General features: G+C 42.0%; 1 protein-coding gene across 1 annotated transcript; it reads left to right on the forward strand.

The window, feature by feature from the left end:
* Positions 1-906: 906 nt before the first annotated feature.
* LOC132870095 (leucine-rich repeat neuronal protein 3) lies at positions 907-17,234 on the forward strand. The gene is made up of 2 exons (XM_060903644.1): positions 907-927; positions 14,172-17,234. Exon 2 carries the CDS (start codon positions 14,506-14,508, stop codon positions 16,624-16,626), a length of 2,121 nt encoding a protein of 706 aa, XP_060759627.1. The 5' UTR covers positions 907-927; positions 14,172-14,505; the 3' UTR covers positions 16,627-17,234.
* The last annotated feature ends 276 nt before the right edge of the window (positions 17,235-17,510 follow it).

Genomic DNA, 17,510 nt, shown 5'->3' on the forward strand with positions numbered 1-17,510 from the left:
AGACATGCAGGTTAGGTTAACTGGTGGCTCTAAATTGACCGTAGGTGTGAATGTGAGTGTGAATGGTTGTCTGTGTCTATGTGTCAGCCCTGTGATGACCTGGCGACTTGTCCAGGGTGTACCCCGCCTTTCGCCCGTAGTCAGCTGGGATAGGCTCCAGCTTGCCTGCGACCCTGTAGAACAGGATAAAGCGGCTAGAGATAATGAGACGAGAGGAGAGGAGATGAGATGAGACAATTAATTCTGTTTTTTTTTTTCTGATGAAGGTCAGGTATAACCTGGCAAAGCAACCAGTTTAGCCTATAAACCAATTTCGGAAGAGATGTGAGGTGAACGAGTGCTAATAGGAACTTAAATCCGTTTTTCTTTAGCCTTCCACTTTCAACCTTTTCTCATTACCTTCTTCTGTAACAGGTCTCTATGACAGAACAACTCGCTTAACCAATGAGGCGGGGGAGAGCCTGCGCGAGCCAAGTCCACAGCTACGTCACTCTCGGACTGTCCTTGACTGACAGGTGCGCGTAGCCAATCAGGTGCACGAATGTGCGAGCTCTGCGCTGCCATTGGCTGCTGTTTGGAGAGCCGGGGCTGTCATGTTGACTATTAATGAGCGCTGGGCAGCGCAGCGGCATGTCAGTGGGGAAACGGGGCGGAAGACCGAGACGCGCATCTGACAATCCGGAGAAAAGGTTAGCGCGAGTTCAGGATAACATGTAACTCAGTGTAGCGTTCACACTGGTGGTGGACTTTTATATCCCTCATTGTCTGTTTAAAAGGTGAAGGAAACTGATCGCCTTTGAAGTGCGTAAAGGAGAGAAGATCGCATCCATCATCACTTAATGTTTGATGGTGGTCTACTGCGCCAGATGGGAACAAACGGATTACACCTCGCACCACCTCTCCTTATGGACTGACTTATTTATATCCGTAAGTTCAGGCGTTCAAATCCCTTTCGTTTCATATAGATTAAGGTGTTTTGGTGAGCTATAACCGTCGCCATGGTTTTCCCGCATTAACTGAAAGTTAACAGGGGAAACATGCAGTGCATATTGCGTAAATTGTCCTTCTTTGGAAATTCAATGAAAAATGCAATGCAAATTAATCAGAACCTGGTGGTTGTGCGGTTTTGTTTTGTTTTTTAATAGCTTATTTTGTTCTCGGTGTGAACGCGCGCTCCTGTGCATCATCAGAACCTTCGCATCAGATTTGATCCGATGATGCTTGTCATGGTCCATCATGCGAACCCATGTCGCGCGCATGTGATGTGATGGGATGTGATGTGACAGGAGCAGGTGCGCATGTGAACGCAGCAGCTGCGATCCTGATCCGTTCCCGATGCTCGATTTGGACTGGAAAGATATTTTGCATCATTTCCCCCCCCCCTCTTTTTCTTCCTCCTTTACTTTCCCTTCCTTCTTTAAATCACCCTGTTGCAGTCGGTGCGGTCGCGCACGGACACCGCGCGCGCGCCTCCTCCTCCTCCTCCTCCGGTAACATTAACATGCGCGCGCGCGCCACCGTGAATAGTGTCGTTGTGATTCCGGATACATTTCCCTCTCGCGGCGGCTATGAGCGATTTGCATTCATCGCTTTGGCGTCATTAATGCCACCAACACCTCTTATGCATTCGACACTTCACCCCAATCTGTTAACCACATATAACCTCTGGGTTTATCAGAAGAATCGAGCTGCAATGCTATAGCCTATTTCATGTTCTTTCCCAGGCCTGAGGACCAATACATCCTACACCTAGTGACTGATGTGGTCACACAAATAATCCATCTTTATATCATTAGTCTATGAAATGCAAGCCCTTGTCCTAATTAGCCATCATTAAGCTTTAATATGTGTAACCATGGGGCGGCACGGTGGTGTAGTGGTTAGCACTGTCACCTCACTGCAAGAAGGTTCTGGGTTCGAGCCCAGCAGCCAGCGAGGGCCTTTCTGTGTAGAGTTTGCATGTTCTCTCCATGTCTGCATGGGTTTCCTCCGGCTGCTCCGGTTTCCCCCGCAGTCCAAAGGCATGCAGGTTAGGCTAATTGGTGGCTCTAAATTGACTGTAGGTGTGAATGTGAGTGTGAATGGTTGTGTGTCTCTGTGTCAGCCTTGTCCAGGGTGTACCCCGCCTCTCGCCCATAGTCACCTGGGATAGGCTCCAGCTTGCCTGTGACCCTGTGGAACAGGATAAGCGGCTACAGATAATGGATGGATGGATGTGTAACCATGTGTGTCTTGCGATGCAGTGTACTGTTATTAAGTAAGCAGTCGAGCACAACACTCACTAGTTTGTTACCTAGTCAGCATGTGCAGATTGATAAACGATATACAGTTCCTCCACTAGTGGAAGATCTTGCGCTGATGATATTGGGTGTCATAGGAACCGATCTCTGCAATACAGTTGCTTAAGACCTATCTGATAAATACGGCTATTAACAACCTTTAAGAAACACACATTATGGATCGCATGCTCTGAAGCTCCCCCCCCCCCCCCCATCTCTGATTGTATGAGAGTCTGACGAGCTTCTGTGTTTGTAAATGGTCTCCTGCTGCACAGCATGCACCACAAAGCAATGTGTGGGTGTGTGTATTAAGAGCAAATTTATATAGCCTTAGAGTGTCAGAGTAGAGGGGGAACTGCGTGGGCTGTCGAACATATCACAATAACATGTGAAAATATGGCTGGAGAGTCATAACCCAGACACGTTCGACACTCATGAATTGAATCCAACATAAAGGAAAATACTCCGAAAGCAAAATGGATTCCTTTATAACTCTGTCAATGCAGTACACAAATATTCTCAACACACTACTTGCTCAGTACCCACTATAATATCTTATTTTAATATCTAAGATACTCTTCTTTCAAGGGCTTTTGTGAATAACCATGCTATGAATGCTTCACTTTGATGAGCACAGTCTTATCAGCCAAACAAATGCGAAAGAGAAAAGCCTTCCATGTATTATAGCAAATGTACAGGTTTCTATTTGGAAGGAGCTTGATGACACTTTAAAGCCACTGCTGTGTGGTCTATCGCTTCAGGACCAGATCGGATCCTATAGAAAAGAAATGCATGGCTGATTTCCTGTTTCAAGATTCAGCTAGAAGCTTGTTAGATAAGGCAGCCAAACTTATTAAACCCAGCTGTGATTAACTCTCTCAGAAGAATCTAAGCTTTGAGCCAATTATTGCAATTTTCTATGAAATGCTTTATAAAGAACTGGTTGTTCATGGTACAAGGATTATATGTGGTGATTTTTTTTATTATTATTGAATTGAAATTGAATTATTTACAATATGCTCATACAGAATAGCTTTTCAACACGCTTAGTACTGTTTGCCTTTCCTCTGCTACAACTGTATAGTGTAATGTTTAATAATTCACACAGAAGATCCTCATGCCATCTCACAGGGTTTTTCTTGTCATTGTCACCTCTGGCTTACTCATTAGGGAGTGAAAAAAAAATATCTTTTCTATAGGAATCCTGTAGAACAGGATAAGCAGCTACAGATGATGTGTGTGTATATATATATATATATATATATATATATATATATATATATATATATATATATATATATATATATATATATCCATCCATCATCTGTAGCCGCTTATCCTGTTCTACAGGGTCGCAGGCAAGCTGGAGCCTATCCCAGCTGAATATGGGCAAGAGGCGGGGTACACCCTGGACAAGTCGCCAAATCATCACAGGGCTGACACAGAGAGACAAACAACCATTCACACTCACATTCACACCTACGGTCAATTTAAAGCCACAAATTAGCCTAACCTGCATGTCTTTGGACTGTGGGGGAAACCGGAGCACCCGGAGGAAACCCACGTGGACACGGGGAAAACATGCAAACTCCACACAGAAAGGCCCTCGTCGACCACTGGGCTCGAACCCGGACCTTCTTGCCGTGAGGTGACAGTGCTAACCACTACACCACCATGCCACTCTTTTTATATTTTAGTGCTATACAAATTAAAAGGAATTAAACTTAAAAATATGTAGGTTTTTGTTAATTAATAATATGGGCCAATTCAAGGTCAGATTAAATACAACACTCCCCAAACTCAAAACTAACAAAGGAAAACTATAGAGAATACATGGTTAGACTTTAAAAATAAAATGTCTTGCCAGCATGAAAGTCATGTCGCTGTTGTAGTTTCGTTGATCCTCCTCAAGGAACCTATTCCCTGTTGGCTCATAGCCTGCTGACCAGTTATATATTATTCATATCAACCTCAGAGACTACTCCCTGTAGCACATTTGCACGTGGCAATTCAATTTACCTCAGATTTTCAATAAACCTCAGTGTTCAGTTTTTTCACACCGGGTATGTTAAGTGCAGCTTTATTTAACCAAGACAATGGGATTGTTCTCATCTGCTGCAGACATAAACTTTCTTTAGCATTTAAGAACACGTCTTGGGGATTACGATTGAATGACCAGAATGGGTTAAAACTCAGGACACTGTCTGGGGAAGCTGCAAAGTGTGGGGTCCATCGGTTAATTTGGAACATTGATTCTGCATTAACCGCTGACTCACTCCTGAATTGCAAACATGCCGGAGCAGGTGTGAGGGGGAAATGCTCCAATCACCTTGCACATGAACCTTCATTATGCACACACATTGTTTAGTGGGACCTGTTTAATGGACTCCGCTCTTACTTTGGAAATAGTCTAATGGTAAATCAATGAAGTGAAGGGCACAGGGAGGACCAGCAGCCTAACTACACCACCCAGTCAGAGGCTTACTCAGAACGCCACAAAACACGGGGTAGGCCCGTAGGAGAAGCAGCACTGATAATACCGAGCACTATGAAAGACAGAGTGTTAATAACCACTTGATCATAATTTACTCTGGCCTGTCTCTGTCATGCACCAGCCATTTTCCATGAAGCAGTAGGCAATTCTACTGCTGCCCTGCTTTTCAGTTATGTGACCTTTATGTCTGGAGATCTGAGCAGAGGAAGTGTAATGTCTTCCCCTGAGGATGCCCTGTATCCTCCTGTTAATAAGCCAGCATCACTCCACTTCTGTTCTCACATAGCCACACTGTGTCTCTTGGTATTAAAAAAAAAAATCCTCAAGTCACAGAGTTTGGGTGCTCATGAAGCCTTCAGTTTTAATTTTTTTTCATATAACGTAAACCTATGAAAGGATTGTATAGGGATTGTCAAACCTTTTTTATTCTATCCGCATTCACTGGTTATGAGCAATCGCACGCTCTGATTGGCTACTCTACTACTAGGCTATTGGCTCATGTACCATGAGTAGAGAAAAACAAAATGGCAGAGCGCATCAAGTCAGATATGTCACTTTGTTACCAAGTATTTAAAAGAAATGGAAATAGCAAATAGTTTTGTCACCCCCCCCCGCCCCGCCCCGCCCCGCCCCGCCCACTATTTCCTGTTCTACACTCCAGCCCAGTTGGTGGCAGTAATGCACCTTTAAGTTGGTTTGCCAATCGCCAAAAAACCCTAAAGAAGAAGAAAAAATGGCGGACCCTGTTACTGAACCAACTGAGGATGAAATAAAACCTCTACTTGAAAACAAAACCCTCAAAAATACAAAAAAGCAACAAAATATGGAATAAAAGTATTTGATGGTAAGAACATATCTATTTTTTATTTTTCAAGAATTATTATTGTCGCATTTTTCACAAATTGCTCCTGTCATTTCGCCGGTTTGTTTACATTCTAAGCGGAAATGATTTTGTCAGACGTTTTGTATAAAGTTTTTATTTATCGAATTTGCAAAAAATAAAAATAAAAATGCTCTATTTTTCAAAATCCAGTGAATGTGGACAGAATAAAACAGTTATTCCACTCAATCTCGTCATACATGGCTTATAGCCGACTCGGTGCGACACGCCTTGTAAGCTATCAGCTCATGTACGACTTGATTTTGTGGAATAACTGTTAAATAGACCATGACCCCTTTAAAGCTGGATTTACACTGCCCAGTTTTTAATCCTGTTTTCACTGTCAAAGACGAAAATTTTACATTGTAAAATAATTCTTTGGTAATGATTTGAGGTCAGGGGTCTTAGAATGCATAATGTGACATGCGTTGACTTTGACATGACATCAGTGGCTGATTTTGTGCCATTGCAACCTAGGCAGCCAATGACAAAGTTTTGGCAGTGGCAGAAATTTTTGATGTGGCTGCTGTTACAACACTCATCTAAAAGCTATCAATAGGAGGACAGCATCGGAGGATGCAAAACTCTCACAAGGAAGCTACAAATACTGTATTAGTAATCTCAAAACGCATGAACAGATGCAAATGGACAGAAAAAATATCCTTATTGACTCAAGGTCACTGTGAAGAATGTTTGTTTTTGTGGCCATGCAGACTGATGACGAAAGCAAAACATTTTAATTTTTACATTTTCTTTAATCACAGGTCTATCTTTAGATAATCATCTTATAATCTGACAGTGAACACATTATCAGAGTCTGCTGTAGAATCCAGCCAAGACTTTATTCAATTCATCTTGTACAATGTGAGAAGTAATGATCTTAAAAGGCCACATTCATTCCTGAATTTTCCACTCACATAAGGGTGAAGGTGACATTAGTTTAAAAAAAAAAAATCATGGAGCCCCTGGTTTTGCTTCATTTGAGAACCATACCCCTTGCACTATTCACTGGGGGCTTCGTGAGGCCCTCTGATGTGGTGATTTCTTCAGGCAAGGATTTACACCACAGGATTGTTCCACTCACAGTAAACATATGAATGATTTACTCCATCAGGTTTAGCAGGTTGCTGAGCCATTTGTCCATTATTCAAACGTGCGTTCATAGAGCCCTGATTATAACAGTGCAAGCTCAGTATTAACATGATCACCGATACAATAACAGGTGAGTCCCATGCTCGAATTCCAGGCCCTGGGTTTGTGGTCTGATGCTGCAGTGCATCGGGATCACGATTAGATGCATCTATCTTGAGATCCCATTTGCGCCAATATTAGCTGAATTCCTCTCTGTCTGCTAAGCCATGAGCCACCATGCAAGTTATTGCCATTTAAAGTCCTACAAGTACTTAAGTCCTACAAGCTTTGTTCGAAGGCCCGTAGTCTGTGTGTTTTCACCTTTACTAAACTGGGTTAAGGATAATTTCCCTCATTTGTCTCTGACTGCAATATTGCCTCTTTCCATTCTGAGGCATTGACTGGCTGTAAATTGCACCAGGATATATTTGGAACCAGGAAAAAACCAAACAAAAAACCCACAACAGTAGTCTGTTTGTGCGTCTCCTGCAACAAGGATTAACCGTGAAGCATATTGCATGAAATAATATTACATTCCAATTCTGTAATATATTCACAATAGTTCAAAAAAATATATTATAATTATTTGTGTCTCTCTTTATAATGAAGATACACAGGAATGCAATAAAACCTGTATTAGTGGTGCTTTGATTCTTGATGCTGACACATAATATTTTATCATATAACAAATTAAGCTTAAGAATTTCCCTAAGTGCCAGACTGGTAAAAATTCAGTGAAAAATATATTATTTGTGTCCTCTAGCATTTTAAAAATGTTCAGCTTAATCAGCTGATAGGTATACAGAAATATCATAAAGTGTATCAATATAAAAGAAAATAAATCAGATTAAAAAACATAAGTTCATTATTACAGGTATTAATTGGTGTGCCTGATTCAGGCACGTAGTTTCTCTTCCCTGTTTCAGATGCTTTTGTACTAGACACACTAGTGATGTGACAAAATTGCTAACGATCTGAAAATGGATGGATGGGTGTGTACTGCTTGACATTTATGGGATGTCTAAATTTTGGCAAGAGTGAAAAGTCTTAATATATCTTTTGAGGACAGAGAAGAGACAACTATTGTGGTCAAACTCAATACGGAACAAACAAGGACGTGTATTTAGGGATCGGATCAAGGCGGACTAGGACTGATTCAAAATAGATGCATACCAACGTTTTTTATGTGCCAATTTATGTCAAGTCAGGCTGTTCCAGTAATGGACATCTTTGGACGACTTTGGTCAGTCAGTGCTCTCTGGCAAAAATGAAAGGAGCACTGTTTTTCTGATCGATGTATTTCCTGTGAACCTTTAAGGCCCTTATATATTTGAGTCAACTATATAGTTGTTACAGTGTCATTTTCATGGTTAGTCTTGGTGTATAATGACTTTTTTTTAAAAAATACTCATTGAAATGCATTTCTGTCTTTTCTCTGGCTCAGCGTGCCACTTTTTCTCCCAGCCACTCTCCATATGACCAACGTGATCTATATACTGATGCCATTTTCAAAAATATCTTTCTTTTGTATTAAGATATTTCATCATATCCCATGTGAAAAGAGTTTCTGCACTTTGTCTTCAGTGTGAAAGACGCTCCAGGAAACACTTGTTCTTTTCTTTCATCTCCAAGTACTGGCCAAGTCTAAAATGCAAAACAATAAAATATAGAGCAAGGTCAAAAGGTCTTCCCATAGAAGCAATGTTTCTGGGGATTTTTGGCAAGTTATTTAGTTCCTAGCACCACAGGTCATGTTAGGGTCATGTGATCTATTAACGATCAAGCACAGGTTGTGTCCACAAGCCCTACAACAAGCACAAGAGGGACAATTAGGGTGTATGTAGGTTTATGTGTTAATTTTTTCCCCCTCCTTTATACAATGATGTACTGTACAGGGATAAGATTCAAGAGATGTTAATTGCCAGTTGGTCCATATACAAGTATACAGTGAAGTTGAAATAACGTTTCCCAAAGACCCATGGTCTCATCTCATCTCATCTCATCTCATTATCTCTAGCCACTTTATCCTGTTCTACAGGGTCGCAGGCAAGCTGGAGCCTATCCCAGCTGACTACGGGCGAAAGGCGGGGTACACCCTGGACAAGTCGCCAGGTCATCACAGGGCTGACACATAGACACAGACAACCATTCATACTCACATTCACACCTACGGTCAATTTAGAGTCACCAGTTAACCTAACCTGCATGCCTTTGGACTGTGGGGGAAACCGGAGCACCCGGAGGAAACCCACGCGGACACGGGGAGAACATGCAAACTCCACACAGAAAGGCCCTTGCCGGCCACGGGGCTCGAACCCGGACCTTCTTGCTGTGAGGCAACAACGCTAACCACTACACCACCGTGCCGCCAGACCCATGGTGTATCATAAAAGACAAAATACAAGACAAAGGACAAACAAACCAGTGCAAGTCAAAAAACAAAAACGCACCATGTTTTGGTCCCTGAGTTGCCACTGCGTCGTAGTGTGCCGCCATCTTGGATGTTATATAAAAACATATTTTCTTTAACTTTCACCACTGACTTGTGTTTTTATAAATGGTTGATTACAGTTGTAATATTAAGAGACCGTGATGTTTTTAGACTAGATTATCATACCTTTAAACCTTCGCACTCCTAGTCAACTGGGTGCCTTGGGGACAAGTGGGCTTCTTTGAAGTTATGTAAAAATATTGAGGCAATGCAGATGTCATTGTTGACTGAGCACTGATGTAATACAGAATTGTGCTAAATTATCCATGTTTCAGCAAGCTACATTGTTTTATAATGCATGAGGTAAAAGGGGCAATTTGTTCACAATGTGAAATGGTTTCTCTATTAAACAGTGCAACCATCTTTATAAGGACAAAAAACAAAAAGTACAGAGCAGCATGATTTAAAAGGCAAATAAAACTCTGATAGAAAACTATATAAAGATATCTATCAGAACTTAAAAATATTCAGGTATGAAGCATTTGTTTTGTTGGTAAACAGAGAAATTCTGTCGAGGCAGAATTAATTGTAAAATTACTGTAAACCTGGGCTCTGACAACATAATAAAATGATAACGAGTTATTTGCTGGATTAGTAATATCAAATGAAAGCCAAATGATCAAGCAAATGAGTTAATTTACATGTCTAATAGAGCAGATGATTTCAAACTGTTTACTACTGAAACATGCAATATATCATGTATCTGTATTTTTATTTGCTCAACATTAGCACCATACCTCTTTCTCAGTCCTGAATACTCCCATACACTCTCCTGTACCAAAGTTTTGCATTTTTCAAATATGCCATACTTTCCAGTAAGAGAAAATCACACATTTTTTCCTCCTTCCACATTTAGATTCCAGATTGAGGCATTCTGTAGCAACTACTTCTTCATTTTATTAGTCTATCAGTCATTCAAAGAAAATTTTATATTAGGCTTGACGGTGCGCTGATGAACCTCTATAGGAGAACCGTCATGTTTTCGCTTGGCTTTAATGACATTTAAAAGAGTGTTTAATCTACATATAACTAGTGCCACTTCAAGAATAAATAACATGTTCCCGGAATACATTGTTCATTTTATATGCTGTTGTGATGAGCTATTTACATTTAAATTTACACAATTTAAAGTGAACATACCTGCTAAATTCAGGCTTTTATGTTTAAACACGGCGGCATGGTGGTGTAGTGGTTAGCGCTGTCGCCTCACAGCAAGAAGGTCCTGGGTTTGAGCCCCATGGCCGGCGAGTGCCTTTCTGTGCGGAGTTTGCATGTTCTCCCCGTGTCCGTATGGGTTTCCTCCGGGTGCTCCGGTTTCCCCTACAGTCCAAAGACATGCAGGTTAGGTTAACTGGTGACTCTAAATTGACCGTAGGTGGGAGTGTGAATGGTTGTCTGTGTCTATGTGTCAGCCCTGTGATGACCTGGCGACTTGTCCAGGGTGTACCCCGCCTTTCGCCTGTAGTCAGCTGGGATAGGCTCCAGCTTGCCTGCGACCCTGTAGAACAGGATAAAGCGGCTAGAGATAATGAGATGAGATGTTTAAACACAAAGCATGGACCAATTTCATCGATGTATTATTTTTAATCCTTCGAGGTGCATAATTGTGATGTTCAAGAAGAAGCCTTTATCTGTAATTCTTACCCTGATACTCAAAATTATAAATCTCTCTTTATTTTTGACTTTTTGGTCTGTTAATTTCTGATTGAGGAGTTTTCTCATGAATGGAAAATTAAACCAATGGAAAATGATTGCTGATTTGTGACGGGCAACGGACACAAAGGGAAATTTTATGAAACACTGGATTTTCAAATGTTCATGACTTTGTTTTTTTTTTAGACATATTTACCAAATTAAACAAGTTTTCAATTCAGATCTTCTCTTTAATTTAATACATTTATACAACACTATGACAACTACTTTAAAAAATGGCCTGTCGTTGTTACACACACACCATCCATCTATCCATAAATCCATTATCTGCAGCCACTTCTCCTGTCCAGGGTCGTGGGCAAGCTGGAGCCTATCCCAGCTGACTGTGAGCGAGAGGTGGGGTATACCCTGGACAAGTCGCCAGGTCATCGCAGGGCTGACACAGAGACAAACAACAATTCACACTCACATTCACACCTACGGTCAATTTAGAGTCACCAGTTAACCTAACCTGCATGTCTTTGGACTGTGGGGGAAACCGGAGCACCCGGAGGAAACCCACGCAGACACGGGGAGAACATGCAAACTCCACACAGAAAGGCCCTCGTCAGCCGCTGGGCTCGAACCCAGGACCTTCTTGCTGTGAGGTGACAGCGCTAACCCCCCCCACACACACACACTTTTTTTTTTTTTCTCCATTTCCACAGTTAAAGCAATAACTGATTCAGGACATCACTATTTTTATTTTATTAGTGCAGCTAAATGTTGATAAACACCAGCAATGAAGACGTCAGACCACACTTCAACTAATTATTTTGCACATTAAACTTATGTCCACAATAATAAATATGCTTAGCATATAATGTTATTTTAGGAGGTATCAATTATAGCTTAGTTGAATTGTTGATTCTGGAACTGAGAGTGTGCAGCATGAAAACTCATATCCATCAACAGAACTAGCCTTATGTGTCAGTTACTGGCTTTCCTTGGATGGCAGACAGCTACACCAGCATCTGGGAGGTCTTGGAGGCATGTTCAGCTGCAGTCTTAAGAGCATCCAAAATGAGACTGGATCCGCCTCTGTCATCTGGCGCACGCCTCTAATTTGACTCTAAACTAGAAGAGTGGGATTGGATCATGACTCCCAATGTACAGTAATGACTGCACACTTTCACAAAGTTTTGCTCAAAATTCACTATGCCACAGTGCAAGGATTTAATTTTTATGGTATTTAGCTTTAATTAAGGGTGGCACGGTGGTGTAGTGGTTAGCGCTGTCGCCTCACAGCAAGAAGGTCCTGGGTTCGAGCCCCGGGGCCGGCGAGGGCCTTTCTGTGTGGAGTTTGCATGTTCTCCCCGTGTCCGCGTGGGTTTCCTCCGGGTGCTCCGGTTTCCCCCACAGTCCAAAGACATGCAGGTTAGGTTAACTGGTGACTCTAAATTGACCGTAGGTGGGAATGTGAGTGTGAATGGTTGTCTGTGTCTATGTGTCAGCCCTGTGATGACCTGGCGACTTGTCCAGGGTGTACCCCGCCTTTCGCCCGTAGTCAGCTGGGATAGGCTCCAGTTTGCCTGCGACCCTGTAGGACAGGATAAAGCGGCTAGAGATAATGAGATGAGATGAGATGAGCTTTAATTAAAGGACAACAGAAATAACTATGGGAGTAATTCTTTGGAAAGCAAGGAGGAGCAGGATAAAAAAAAATCCTTGTACACATCTAGACTCTGATGTCAAACTGGTGTCCATTTAAGAAAATAGGTACCCTATGGGTACATGTGGCTACTGCTTATAAATAAAATGGTTTTCTGATACCATGTCCATAGAGTAACTATAGCATATATATTTACTCTATGAGGCAGTAGCCACAAAAATGAAGCATAATCCAAAAATGAACAATTTAAAAATCCCAGAAGTAAAATATACCAAGTGTCTGTACTTTATATTATTCTACTCTTACCTCTTACAGTTTTCGAAACTGAAACCTCCGAACCGAGGCTGACATACACACGTTGTCGCCATGATCCAAACTCTTATTTCCCGGAAATGGTCCGGTGCTAGAGCTCAGTGGTCACAATACTCTTTTTGACAACTTCCTGTAACAACTCGGAAGTGCGTCACATCTACATCACACGTGGGACCACCGGCCAAAGAAGGCGAGGAAAAGGGGACAACCTGGAATATATTTTAAAATAGGAACTCACTTTCCCTCCGTAATAAGCATAAACATGTCTGAAAGCAATTTCTTTAGTCCAGTACATTTATTTCAAATGGTGAACCGAATTGTATACATTCACCGGTCATTTTAATCGGAACACACGTGTGCGCATTCTTACAGCATGATGATATAGTGGCTAGCGCCTGTATATGAGGCAGTAGCCACAAAAAGCCAAATAAAACAAAAATTATATGCACTTTTCCCTGTTTATCTCCCTCCCGTGCCAGGACCTGATCTTCCCAGGCAGTCTCCCGTCCCAGTACTAACCAGGCCCTTAAGGCCTATTGGGCGGCACTGACCTCCATTTCTATAGCCCTTGGCCTCTTGCCTATTACATAGCCAGGGTTACAGAGGGGGCTGGTCCTCTGGTAACTCTCGTGGTTACCAGAGGACCAGCCCTTTCCCAGTGTGGTCTTCCAAAGTGTGCACTTGGCTGCTGAATCAACTTCATCTAGCCTGAAATGCTATCAGAAAAATGAAGCCTGTTTTCTGCTGCCTGCTTGGTTTTTTTTAAACACCCCCCCCATCTTGTCGACAGCCTTCCATAGTCAGTGACTCGTGAATGTATAGTCAACTAGTATATGTAAGCCCTGTCCAATGCAATCCTGCAAACCTTTCCATCTTAGGGCACCATGTGGATACAGAGAATGATGGAGGAAAAGAACGCAATTGCGGGACTGTCCTTCCTGTTACTGCACAAGGGGAGGAGTCTTTCTCGAAGGGTATTTTTGTGTGATAGAGAGAATCGCTTTGTAACATTGGTTAATAACTGTAGTCTTTGGGAAAAACAACACTATATAGTGAAGAAAGCATGGAAAAATGTCTGGTTATGTAATATTGAATATGATAAAATATTTTATCTTCAGTACGGTATTTTAGTGGCACTGCAGTAACGTCATCACTCATCAAAATGCCTCAGCGTTTGTCAGTATGTCTAAGCAATACCGCTGCGATTTCTTGTCATGATAACATATCCATTCTCACTCTCTCTCTCTCTCTCTGCCTTTCTTTTGCTCTCTTTTCTTTAGGTGGAAGTGGACTGAAGCAATGAAGGCAGCTCGTAATCACCAGAGAGACTGTTCTTCCACTGAAGTATTATAGAAAATTAACAGCCTCACCTCTGCTTTGCTGAAACACAACTCCCTGAGGCATATGCTGGCTTGGCTTATGTGCCCTTCCTTATAAGAGCAAGACAAGACTAAGCAAGACTTAGTGAGAGGTCTTTCAGTGGACAGTAGATCAGCAGAACGAACCCAAGGAAAACTCAGTGGGATTAGATCTCTAGCAACAAATGGTGTATTACTTTTGAAGCACTCAGACCATATAATTTTGAGGACAAATTTGCAAGAGAATCTGGCTAAAATGAAGGACAAATCATTTGTGGATTATTTTGTTCTGGCACTTGCAATGGCTAACATTGTTCTTGCTGGGGAGGACAAAGGCAGTTGTCCTAATCTTTGTGTATGTGAGATTAGGCCATGGTTTTCCCCAAGCTCTGTTTATATGGAAGCCCCTACTGTCGACTGTAACGATTTGGGACTTTTCAACCTACCATTAAGATTACCTGTAGATACACAAGTTGCTTTACTACAGACCAATAACATTGCTAAAATCGAAAAATCTTTGGAGTACTTACCCAATATAACTGAGATTGATCTTTCACAAAACAACATATCCTCAATCAGTGACATCAACTTGGGCCATCTTCCTCACTTGCTGTCCCTGCACATAGAAGAAAACTGGATATGCTCCTTACCAGATAATGCACTTTCCCAACTGGAGAACCTTCAGGAACTTTACCTAAACCACAACCTCATCTCCTACATTTCACCTGAGGCGTTCAGTGGACTTCACAATTTGCTTAGGCTGCATCTCAACTCCAACAAGCTCCAGAGTATAAGCAGTGAGTGGTTTAAGTCCCTGTCCAATCTGGATATTCTCATGATTGGGGAAAACCCTATCACTTCCATAAAGGACATGAATTTTAAGCCCTTGAGAAACTTGCGAAGTCTTGTCCTAACTAGAATGAATTTATCTCAGATTCCAGATGATGCACTGGCAGGCCTGGAGAATTTGGAAAGCATCTCATTCTATGATAACACTTTCCCTGAAGTTCCCCACAGTGCTTTAAAGCACCTTAAGAACCTCAAATTTTTGGACCTTAACAAGAACCCAATTGGGAGAATACAGAAGGGTGACTTCACGGACATGTTGCATCTTAAAGAGCTGGGCATCAACAGCATGCCAGAGCTGGTGTCCATTGACAGCTTTGCTCTCAACAACCTCCCAGAATTGACAAAGATTGAAGCTACCAACAATCCAAAATTATCCTACATTCATCCAAAAGCCTTCTACAAGCTTCCTAGGCTGGAGACTCTCATGCTGAACAGTAATGCCCTCACGGCTATACACAGGATCACAGTGGAGTCTCTACCTAATCTTCGTGAGGTTAGCATGCATTCCAACCCAATCCGTTGTGACTGTGTAGTCCGCTGGATGAATATGAATAAAACCAACATACGCTTCATGGAGCCTGATTCGTTGTTTTGTGTGGAACCACCTGAGTTTGAAGGTCAGCATGTGCGACAGATTCACTTCAGGGAGATGACGGAGATCTGCCTGCCTCTTATCTCTCCCGACAGCCTGCCTACTCAGGTCGCTGTGGGAAACGGGAGCTCATTGTCCCTGCATTGCCGGGCCTTTGCTGAACCAGAGCCTGATATCTACTGGGTTACACCTTATGGGAACAGGATCCTCCCCAACATGGTGGCAGACAAGTTTTACATGCACCCTGAGGGTACACTCGACATTTATGACATTACAGAGGGGGAAGCTGGACTCTACACTTGTGTAGCACACAATCTTGTTGGTGCAGACCTGAAGTCTGTCTCTGTGGAAGTTAGTGGATACTTTCCACAGCCTACCAGTGGCTCTCTAGATGTCATCGTCCAGTCAGTGCAGACCAACTCTGTCCTGGTGTCCTGGAAAGCCTCTCATGGAAGCCTGGCACCAAATATTAAGTGGTATACAATGTCCAGTTCCAACCATCCAACTGTGGCCTTCACGGCTAGGGTTCCATCTGACATGAGGATGTATAATCTCACACATCTCACTCCGGCCACACAGTATAAAGTGTGTGTAGACATCCATAACATCAACAGCAAACGCAATACCAAGTGTATCAATGTAACAACAAAAGGATTAGTGCAGCCTGCCAAGGATATTGAGAAGTGGGATATGACAGTGATCACCATGTTAGGTGTGCTTCTCACCATTATCTCAGTGGCTTGCCTTCTCATTTGTATGTTTCTGAAAAAGTATCACCATTATACGGAGCTCAGGAGATGCCCATCCAAAACAGCATTGATACCTGAGGCTGGAACGCAGTCTGCATTTACAAGGGTCTGGGTTTCTGGGAATGGGATGCCGGCTGCTGTGGAAGTGAAAGCTACTGTCATAAATGTGTTGGACAATTCCTTCTAAGCAGCTTATTTCGAGAACTGCAAAAACATTTTTCAGCCCGACAAGGCAAGAAAGGAAAACATGCCATTTCAAATGTTTATCCTTTTGCCTTGACAAACAGCAAACTATTCAAATGGAAGAGATGTCTTCACATTTAACCAGCGCTATATCCCCTTTTATGACCTGTCTGAGGTGGCAGTGGAAATGTAGATGAGGCCTCAAGGAAGAGGACAGGCAAGACCCTCTGATTAAAAATGGATTGCTATAATTCTGGTAACTCATTGAGTGCAGCTGGTACATAAAGCAAAGCATAGTGGTATTTTGTATACAGTAAATGACTGTTAATCATGTAAACAGTAGTGAAACAGTCATCGTGGTGAAGCAATACCGTCTGTGCTGTACAACATCCATAGACGGGTTAGAGAGGTCAGCAGTTTGTAAAGGGGAACATCTAGTAGAATAGAAAATTATAGTGACAATGGTGTAAATTTTTTGATGAAATATATCTTTTTTCTATTTAATAGAGAATTTTGACTACATGGCTACTATTGTTATATTCTATCCAAAAATGTAACAGATCTTCTGTGCAGTAGCCAGGCATTAAACCAGTGTGAATTAACTACAGTATGTAAGTAACTTGCATAATGACACCACACATTTGCTGAATAAAATGTTGTACATCGTAATGAATAGATTTAAGATACATTAAGATAAACAATCTTATCAGGATTCAGTGTTCACAAATGCAGAGAACATACCAGTAACAAAACATCTGAGAACATCTGCCAAAAGAAATCTGTAAAAGGTCGATTATGCCAGGGTAAGTGCCTACTCCAGAACATTTGTAAACCAGGAAAATGTCCGAATGTTACTCATAGGTTTCATGTCAGATCCGAAGACAGATG

This window comes from Neoarius graeffei, chromosome 21 (assembly GCF_027579695.1).
Source record: "Neoarius graeffei isolate fNeoGra1 chromosome 21, fNeoGra1.pri, whole genome shotgun sequence".
NCBI classification, from domain to species: Eukaryota; Metazoa; Chordata; class Actinopteri; order Siluriformes; family Ariidae; genus Neoarius; species Neoarius graeffei.

Coding starts and splice junctions, on each gene's coding strand:
- LOC132870095 (XM_060903644.1), top strand. CDS start 14,506: ATGAAGGACAAATCATTTGTGGATTATTTTGTTCTGGCACTTGCAATG.